The sequence below is a fragment of the Phaseolus vulgaris genome, chromosome 6, assembly GCF_000499845.2.
Source record: "Phaseolus vulgaris cultivar G19833 chromosome 6, P. vulgaris v2.0, whole genome shotgun sequence".
In the NCBI taxonomy this organism is placed as follows: Eukaryota; Viridiplantae; Streptophyta; class Magnoliopsida; order Fabales; family Fabaceae; genus Phaseolus; species Phaseolus vulgaris.
In genome coordinates this window covers 19,344,574-19,355,270 of record NC_023754.2, presented here as the reverse complement: position 1 = coordinate 19,355,270, position 10,697 = coordinate 19,344,574, and the positions used below count along the sequence as shown (strand labels likewise).

The following is a 10,697-nucleotide window of genomic DNA, read 5'->3' as shown; positions in this document are numbered from 1 at the left end:
CATATGCTAACTATTATTTAAATAATAAATAACACTTGATAAATGTAAAATTATATAAAAATATATAACAATATAAATTTTATTATTCTATATTTTAAATAAAAATATGTTATTATGTAATTATTAATTATATTTTTAAAATAAGTTATCTTTTCTAAATTTTTTTAATGTTCTTCTTTATTTTATTTAAAAAATAATAATACACATTAAATTACATTTTTTACATTCAACTGTTTTAAAAAAAAAGTTAAGACCAGCCCATTAAATTATTTTTAAAAAGTTGAGATAATATTAAATTTAAAATAAATAAAAATTATGATTAAATTTAAATTTTTAAAAAAAATTGGATGAACATTAAAAATTTTAAAATTTGGATATGTAATTGATTTTTTTTATTTTCTTAATATACGAACTAAAGGAATAATTAAACTATTTAAAAATTATGTAGTTTTTATTTTAATATGTTATTTTATTTAAATACTTTTATCCAAATTTACGAATAATTTAAAACTTAATAAGTTTATTTTATTTTTATTTTGAACATAACAAAGTAAAAATAAGAATATATATATATATATATATATAATATTTATGGTTTTTTTTTGCATTATTGAAAATGGTTGTAATGGTTTATTATTATCAAACTATAGTGTGTCGTGATTCAATATTTTTTTTTATAATGTATATGATAAGGTCAATAAATTATACACTAATTTATATGACTATAGCTCATAAGTTATTTTGGTGAACACAAAAAATGTTTAATAAAATAATTTTAATAGTTTCTTTTAGAAGTTATAACTTATAAACTACTGCTCATATGAAAATGTATTACTCAAATAAAAATTATATCACTCAAATTTATATATGCTTTTTAATTTTTAGAAAATATTTTTAAGTTCATTTAAATGAACATATTAGAATGATTTAACTTCTTAATAACTTAGTTATATCTTCAAATTATTTTTGGAGGTGTTTATGTTATGGAGATTTTTTTTATAATGACTGTTGTGTGATTTTTTTTTCTCGAACTCTTTATTGTAATTACAATTATTATGCATGTATTATATTTAGTCAATCCAACTAATTTTTTTAATTGATAACAAATAATTTGATATGTTTTTATTCTCAATTAAAAGTTATACGTTTTGATAATTTTTATTTTACATTATTTTTCAATTAATTTATGAGGTTGAATTTGTTTTAAAGAATTAAAAAGTTAAAAGAGAAAGCGATTTTTTTTCCAAACATATACTAATTTCAAAACAATATGTTTAATAGCAATTTTGTTATTTGAGTATCCTTTCTTGATATAAATGTACCTTTATTGTTCAATCAATTTGTCTCTGATTTGGCTTATTCTTTTTTGACGGAATAAAAAATTTTCGTAATGAAAAAATAAATCTTATGGAGAAGTAGAACTTAAACTATACATAAAATTTATTTTTTAAATTTTTTGAAATATTATTTTCAAGCATAAACAAAATTTTCTGACGTTAAATTTTAAAACTTAAATTCTTGCAAAAATTAGAACAGTACCAGAAACCAAATAAAAGAACATCTGAAAATTGCGTCTAACATGTTCCATATGTTTTCTCAATAACAAGTCAATTTGGGAATGGCAGAAAAAAAAAATCAAAGCTGCAAAATTTACAACGCTGTCATACTTGAACAAAGTAGTACAAAAGCACCAAAGATATGTCACATGTTGTATTGTAACAAACCAATATTATGACTGGAATGAGTCTCCACACTTAGAGATGAAGATCTAAGTTAACTTGTTCATCATTAGTATTCCTAAGAAGTTCTGGAGAAGCCTCTTGTAGAGATGGTGCTGATAATGAATTTGGTACCTGTGGAGGAACCGATTCCTGCCTTAACTGCATTTGCATGTTAGGAAAACTCTGAGTTGCTAGGGGAGTGTATGGTGCAGTCTGGTGCATGACCTGTCCAAGATTTGCCTGCATTGTGTAACTGCTGTTGTTGAAGTCTGGTGCATTCAACAAGGCTTGATATGAGGTGCCTAAACAATACAATGAAGTGTTTGAATGATTAGAAAGTTGGCAGCTAGAGAAGGCAAAAAATAGTTAACCTTGCAAGGTTCTTACCTGGAATTGAGCCTCCTTGCATTGGTTGAGACCAAGGCGTTACCCTTGAGGGAATCATGCTATACATGGGGTTTGTTTTCCATGGCTGATGCACGAGAGACAACTCTTGAAGATTGTGTCTAGGCATGTCATACATCGAGGCTCTTGGCCTTGGCTGATTCACAAGAGATGACTCAATGATGTTGCTTCTCATGCAAGACATGGTGCCTTCTAACCATGTGCTTGGCATGAGTGGTAACCCCGAAATGCTATTTCTATTGCCTGATAGCCCTGAGATTATGCTTGTTGGATGCTGAGGGGCAAACACGTTGTTGGTGTTGGTGTTGGTGCTGGTGCTGCCTCCATTGGATAACATGTATGGAATACCAGTTGAGGTATGCCACTCTCTAGTGTTGCTTGTTTTGTTAAATCCGAAGTGGATTAGGTTAGATTTCTCTTGAATAGGTCCAACAGAAGAAGACGCATTCTCAACCAGGGAATCTAGTTTGCCCTTTGAGATGCCCCTAAAGTTCCTGGTTTTATCAGTTGCAGAACCAGGAATAGTAAGTGACCTATTGTGAAAGGGAAGGCCAAGAGGAAATGTCTGAGCATTGAGAGTGTCTTGTTGTGTTGGTATCTGTGGAGTTGGTTGATGGGTAATTTGAGAACCAGAAGCATTTACCAGGAGGTTCTGGGTTGAACTGTTACCAATGCAAAGTTGTTGATGCTGAAGTGGTTCAAGTTTTTTGGCTGCAACCCTTTGAACGATTGGTCCCAAATCCTTCACAAACTGCAGAAGACTTTCTTTGTACTTAAATTGATTTTCATTCACCTAAAATAGCAGCATGCATTATGAATGGTAATAGTTTTTATAGCACAAATTCTGAAATTGGGTTCAAGGCAAGTGGTGAAGAATTGAAATAACAACTACATGGAAGTAATACTAGTTTGGAGAGTTGTGAGTGAAAGTTGTATAAGGAGTTTAGAAAGGCTATCTCACATGTCCCTTTGTCTAATTTATAGCCATCACCAAATCAAATTTTATGTACTTAGTATGATCTTCTAGTAAGGAAGTTTTATGTGCAAATATGATGACCCCATATTTTGTTCTACTATTCCATATTGAATGTTTGTGTTACTCTTTTCCCAAATATTACTCATTTACAATGAACTTGCATTGTTGTTTATAGATCAGTAACTTATATAAATGTTTGGGAGAAAAATAGAACTTACTTGAAAGTTAGGCCTATTACCACACAGGATTTCTGAAACCAGCGGCATACTTGTAGGCCTATACGTATCCCTCTTTTCAACTTCTGTAAGATAAGCAACATTTGTTTCCCTGTATTAACAAGCCTTGATTTGCTGGAATAACAACTACTAATTTTCTTTACTCACATATTGCTACTTTAGCTATGAATGATCATGAAGCTTTAGGGTAAGATTAAGGATGATGAAAATGATGTTAACATATATAACAGTGGTTAAGACTACATGTGTATGAAATGAGGAGCAGGTCTCATACCAGTAGAATCCCTCTGTGAGATCTTTTGTTCCCCATTTTTTGGCTTTCTACCTGGGCGTCTCTTGGTAAGGGAAGATTCCAAGTCAATATATTGAGGAACAACATCTAGAGCCTCAAAAATGCACTTAGCATGCCTACTAATCTCTTCACCCTGAAAGAAAATAGTTGAACAAAACTAGTTTAAAGTTTCAGTGAATAAACTTAAATAGCTCAAAGCTTTCTCTATTTTATTTGGTCATACCACTTCATGATATATTGAAGTTCTGGGATTAACATTCTTTGCATTTGAGCATATTAGAAGGATATCACGCTGTAAATCATTGAAATAAAATAAAGCATTAGTTAAATAAAGAGGTCAGAAAGGTTTAGAAACACATGTATATAGCTATCTTAGCATTATTTGGTAGCAGTCAATTCAAGTACAGTGTGTAAATGGTGAGATCAAGAGTAACAAAATAAATATATGAAGATGTTTTTGCACTATTCCTATCTAGAGTTTGTAAAAATGAAATTTGAGAAACTGTGAAAACAAATGATTTTCAAACCTTGAAGAGGTTGAGTTCTGTATACATGTTCTCATGAAGCTTGGCTCTCACTGTAGCAAAATCCATTGGCTGCTTCACAATTTCATAGTAATTCTTCACCTTCACAGCCAGTATTCAACATAACTGATTACCAAAACTCAATATCAAACACAAAAGAACTAACTAAATAAATCTTCAAAGTTAAAGAAAAACAAACCACATCAGGATTAATTGGTTCAGCAAATAGCTCATCTGGGTCCTTCCTACACATTCAAAAAACTTTATAATTATTTATAATGAATAAATTCAGTGATATCTTTGTAATGGAACATAATATAGGTCTTCAATTTCAACTCAATTAAAAATAATTATAAATTAATATGGTTTTCACCTTTGTAAAAAATCCACAATAATCTCAAGGATGTTCTTCAATGGTATACCATTCAATGGTGAGTCTGCATGTAAAATGTCCCGTGATTGTTATTGTAAACATAACATTTTACAGGTGCAACTACAAAATATACTTGTACTTTTTGAGATAGTTATAAGCATACCATTTGTTCTTGAAGTGGATTGTCTTCCTAATTCCTGTAATGAATTTGAAGTGGCAGAAAATTTGATAAAAAAACTAATCAGAAGCTTATAAAGGGTTTAATTGGACAAGTGTGATATCAAATTTTCATTAAGGAAACTTAAACTCAGTATTTCCACAGATTTACTAAATTTTTTGGAGATGAAATTACATTGAACTGGTATTTGTCATGAAAGAAGTGAATAATGACAAAGATGTTTTGTTGAGACAAATACTATATAGATGCATAAAGGAGACAAAGAAATTAACCAATACTAAGCATAATCATTTGTTTGCTTTAGAGAAACAAATGGCCTCACTTATTTAGTTAAATGGTTGAGACAAAAAGCAAAGCAAAATACAAACAATTTATTTAGAATTAGCTGTTTTTAGTCTCTAAGAGTGAATTTGATTTCTGTATTCAATATTAAAAAAAAAGTAAAAATCATTTTTATCCATGTGATTTGAAAAACATGTAATTTAACTTCTTGAATTTACATTTTAGGAACTAAAAACAGTTTTGAAAATCCATTACAATTTTAAAACTTGGCATTTAAGAACTAAATCTATTTTTTTTAAATATTAAGACGGGCCACTAAAAAAATGAATAAAACCAAATTTATCTTAAAATTTAAGTAATACAAACATAATTATATCTTTTTATACTATTATTTACTTGGTTTTTTATATCTAAATTTTGATGTTTTGGTGTTTGGATGTTTTTAAAGTGATCAGGATTCTTAGAAACAATCAGAATTTTTTAATTCCTTAGAATAAGGAGAGTTAATAAATTGTTTTATTTTCGTTAATATAGAATCTTGATTTAGGTATTGATATGGAGTAAAACACGATGTTAATAAGGTAATACCTACTTGTTAGTCATTGGAGGTTTGGGTATTCACTTTTGATTTATAGTGGTACTTGACCAAATATGCATTTGAAGTAGTTGTACTGTAAATGCTTTAATTAAGTTGATTAGAAGTCGAATGAATTTGAGATAAGATTGTATATTGAAGTGTATATTAGATTATTTTGAGTTAATGTGACAAATTTTGTATGACTTATGTCCAATTTCTCCAATACCTTGTACCAAACAAATTAAATTACAAGTATTATTACTATCACTTTTAATTTCCAAGTACATAAAAGTTATTGTAGAAAACATGAAAAATACAAGAAAAGATAGTTGAATTGTGTTTTATATGACTAGTACATAAAAAATATTGTAGAAAACATGAAAAATACAAGAAAGGATAGTTGAATGGTGTTTTATGTGACTATTTAAACGATACTTTTATATGATAAGTGATATGTTGAAGTATTTTTTTAACTTCTATTTGGTAATGTGACACAACTTTGTGATGGAGGACCATCTGGAAGGACACATATTAGATCTTTAACAATGATCATGATTAAGAGGTTAGAAGAAGAAGGAGGAGCTAAAAAGACTCTCCTTTTATAGAGAATTGATTTTTTTATAGTTCTTTTAATTTTCTAATATTGTAAATTTGTACAGGGTAGTGTAGGTTTATTTTTGGTTAATTTTATAAGGTTATGTATTGTACCGAGTAGAGTATGATGTAAATAAGATAAGATAGTCTATTTTGGGTTACAATTGGGTCTACTTAGGCCCAATGCAATCCTAGATCGTCTAGGATTTTGAGAAGCATGAAGAGTGACATGGAGTGGCACCTAGGTGACAAGGAAAACATGAGCATCCAGTTGGACAATGGCAAGGAATTCGTGAGCCTCCACTTGGCAACACGTCAATGGAAAGCATCTTCATCCATTAACAACACTCCCTTGCCATCCTATGAATGAAGAGGGTTTTCTCCAACTAGAGAAGGTCATTTGTCATCCTCTAAGTGGAGAGTATTTTCTGAATTTAGGCACCAATTAGCCTATAAATAGAGGTGTTAATACACTCGTAAATGCGCTTGGATTTGATATGAAATGCTGCCAAAATTTAGCCTCATTCGCTCTCCTTTTTAGCACCTTTGTGAGTGTCTAGCTTAAAACCTTTTAGAAGTTGACTTCACCTCTTCTAAATATCTTTCCACCACTGAATGCACCTTATTCCAATATGAAAATTCATTCGTAGAGCCTTCATTTTGTATCCATCAATCCGATTAAGATGATAAAACACGAAGACATGTGCGCATGCAAGCAAGGATTGCATCACTTTATAACTTAACATATTTACTTATTTTAAAACATTTTTCAAACTTAGTTTTTCATTCACCCTCTTAAGTTAGCTCAAACGATAATAACATGCAAAGTAAAAGAGATAAGAGAAAATAAAAATGCATACAATATTTTTATATTGGTTTGTCTGTCTCAGTAGACTATATTTAGTTCTCAATTAACAAATTGAGTTCCACTAAACAGACTAATGTTGAGCAATACAAATGAGTATTTTGTGGGTTCGTAGACACTCCTAACTAACCCTTCTAAATATTTTTTGGGCTCTTATATATTATTGGCTAACCCGTAGAGTATTATTTGGACTCATAGTCACTCATAACTAACCTCTTAAGTATTGTTTGAGATCGTAGTCACTTCTAACTAAACTTTGGATTATTGTTTGGGCTTGTAGTCACTCTTGGCTAACCCCTTGAGTATTGTTAGGATCGTAATCACTCCTAACTAACCACTTGACTATTGCTTGGGATCGTAACCATTCCTAGCTAACCTCGAGTATTCTTTGAACCCAACCACTCATCGCTAAAATTGAGTATTCTTTTAACTCAATCATTCCTAACTACAACCAAATATTCTTTGAACCCATTCACTCCTGAATAAAACCAAGTATTCTTTGTCAAACAACCACTCCTAGATAAGATATGTAAATTATCTAATTAGTGATCAAACTGGTCACTGGGTTGCTCACTACAAAGGATATGATGTTTGTGCAATCTTTTAGTTTGCTACGAGTTCATTCACATTGTTCTGTTTTAAGCTTTTTTAGGCACATGAGATTTTGATAAAGTTTTAGTACTTTGCAACTTCATATCTTGTTCTTCTTCTTGAGTAATGACTTTATATAGGCACTAAAGAATGTAGTCGTTGCAAAACTATTTATGGTTGTTTAGTAGCTTTAACTCAATTCAATGTCTCTCTTGCGTCTATTGAGATTTTTTGTGAAGGATGAATTAAATGCATTTATGCAACATTAATTTCCCTTTTCTTTTTCACGCAACACCCTTGATAGTCGACAATATCTATCTCCCGAGGTTGCTTAGTCTTTTACACCAAATATGATTAAAGTACACACCGTAATGGGCAAATAGTTGGGTCAGAGTTGACATATCGCTTGAGACTTGTAGGCTTTAAATGATGTAACATCGCACTTATATGTCTGTGTTGGACACATGTGAATTGTGTCTATTCCACTAGGGATAGATCATATGTTGTTCACGCTTTCATAGAATCTTTTGTTCTTTGGCTTAATGTCTAACATTACATGTCTATTGTTGTTTTATATGTCTATTCTTTACTTGAGTCTGCACATAAATTCTTCTACTGATTTCTTCAATTATGGTTTTTGTAACTTATGTTCTTCAAGTCTTTTGTACCTTCATTTCCTAGGACATGTGTTTGTTGATGAAGTGTTTTATTCATTTAAACTTGACAAAGTCGTCTAACACTTCTTTGTATTTTCCATTAGTTGTTCTTAATTTTCCAAGTTTGCCTAATTTTGACTTATGTACTTGACTCTCACTTACATCTTGTGAGATATTGTGCTTTGTTTGTGAATAAACATCATCTTTTTATAGTCATCTAGCACCTATTTCACACTAGGTATCTCACATTAGAGGAACCAAAATTATCTTATTTTTTATGGCAAAAACTTGGGTATGAATGACAAGAATAAGATTAAGATTTTCATCTTATAGAATTTTAACCTCGATTTGCCTTATACTAGTAACCAAAGTGGTAATATTATAATAATTGTACGAGTGTCGATAGTTACTGAGAAAATAATGTTGATATGTGACATAAGTATTAAGTTAGATTATTTGGTGAAACATTTAGACTTCAATGATACACTAAGTCAAATAGACAAAGATATTATGTGAAGAAACCGATGAAGGTTCTTATACATTAATTTAAGGGTGATAGTCACCAATATTCAACTAGAAATGTAGAAATCAATTTGTTACTAGATTTTGTTAGACGAAATCTATATCAAAATAGATTACAAAACATAACAGATATTAACATACATTTGTCTTTAAGTCTAAACTTAATGTTAGTTTTCTAAATATAGTCTGTAGCTATTTACTTGAAGAGATTTTTTTATGTAACATTTGCAATGCAATTACTTAAAATCATATATTTAATTTAAACATTAGCTTAGTATTTTTGTTTAAGTTTTGATAAAAAAAACTATTTTTGTTGAAGGTTGATTTTGTAATTATACTATGACAAGATTATGTGAACTTATAGGTAAAAGAGGTGGAGGAAGTTGATAAATTTCCTATAACCATGTGTGTTTTTTTAAGTTATATTGGTGAAGTAGTTATGAATTATTTGTTTTTGTTGGAGATCCTACATCAAGTAGATATTAGGAAATTTCATAGTATATAAGTGGGTGCAAATCTCACCTCATCAGTCGGTTTTATGGAGTTGGGTTAGGCTTAAAATCCACTTGATAATAGTTTTTAAATAAATAAAAATTATAACTGACAACATTGTTAACAATGACTTCAAGATGTGAAATATACAAATCATAATTGTTATTAAATTAATGAAATAATCAAATCAGTAAAATTAAATAAGTTATATATATATATGTGTAATATTTATATTTCAGAAGTCACATTTATAATATTTTTCTTTATTTAGTTAAGATACTCAACATTAAAAAAAAAATGAAGACACACCTTGATTGAAGAAATAAGCTGATAAAATTCTTTGTTCTTGCGTCTCTTCTTGGTTGATCTCTCTTCATCTTCATTAATATTATTACACAAGTCTTCACTTTCCTCCATTGTTACCTTGCCTTTTCCTTTGTTTCTAGTGTCATAGTTGATTGAGTTGTTCTTCCTCTGTGATGCCAATTCTAGCTCTCTTTCTCTTTGTTGCTGTTGCTTCTTTTCCTCCAAAGCAATAATTCTACTACTCCTTCTTTTGTCACTACATTCTATTTCTTCTTGAGATCTCATTGCTTTTGCTTTATCCCCTTTATGCATACCACATCAATTTAAAAGATTAAACCTTATATTATACATACATTAAAAATAAATAAATGTTTTTCTTTAAAAAAAATGGTATTTCAAGAAAATTTAATAATATAGTGATACTTAACATGAAAATTTTTTATAAAAGAAAAACACAGTTCATGAAAGCAAAATAAGAGTATGGTAAATGCTCATAAAATAAATTACTCAACCATAAATTATATATGATATTCATTTATTGAAAAAATGGCTAAAGGCACATACCTATGCAGTCAAACGACATCAACCTGTGTAAAAATTGAACAAGAAAAATTCATCAGTTCTCCATAAACAATTGTATCACTAATCTCTTACACACACAAAAAATGGTAAAATTTAAATCAATTAACCAAAACCACTCATAAAAAGAGAAGAAAAAACCTACTCTTCTGAAAGCTAGAGATTTTCCAAGTTCTACAAAATCTCTTACTACTAAAGACATTGTCACATTTAGATGCTAATATATGAACAATGGGATAGGCACAAGTTCATAAACAGTTTGTAACGTAAATTTAATTAATTTTTTCATTCAATTTTGTCAAAAACATGCATTTAATTTCTCAAAAACTTTCTCAATGTGACAGAGTTGATATCATAAAATTAAATGAATTCTGATAAAAAAAAGAATAAAATATTGAACATAAGACGTTTTGTTTGTTTTTTTTTTTGTTGAAAGTCAAGAATTGTCACATGAGACCGAAAACGGATAAGGGTAATATATATAAATATATATAATGTAATAAATATTATTTTCCAATACTTAAATAT

The 10,697-nt window shown here is 29.4% G+C and overlaps 1 protein-coding gene across 1 annotated transcript; it reads right to left on the bottom strand.

Moving 5' to 3' along the window:
* Positions 1 to 1,754: 1,754 nt before the first annotated feature.
* On the bottom strand, positions 1,755 to 9,902 carry LOC137833499 (uncharacterized). The gene is made up of 10 exons (XM_068641844.1): positions 9,594 to 9,902; positions 4,691 to 4,724; positions 4,528 to 4,591; positions 4,354 to 4,399; positions 4,158 to 4,256; positions 3,854 to 3,922; positions 3,613 to 3,763; positions 3,321 to 3,403; positions 2,109 to 2,919; positions 1,755 to 2,023 (listed from the first exon to the last, which is right to left on the bottom strand). The coding sequence occupies exons 1-10, from the start codon at positions 9,900 to 9,902 to the stop codon at positions 1,755 to 1,757; spliced, it is 1,935 nt and encodes a 644-aa protein (XP_068497945.1).
* Between the last annotated feature and the right edge of the window lie 795 nt (positions 9,903 to 10,697).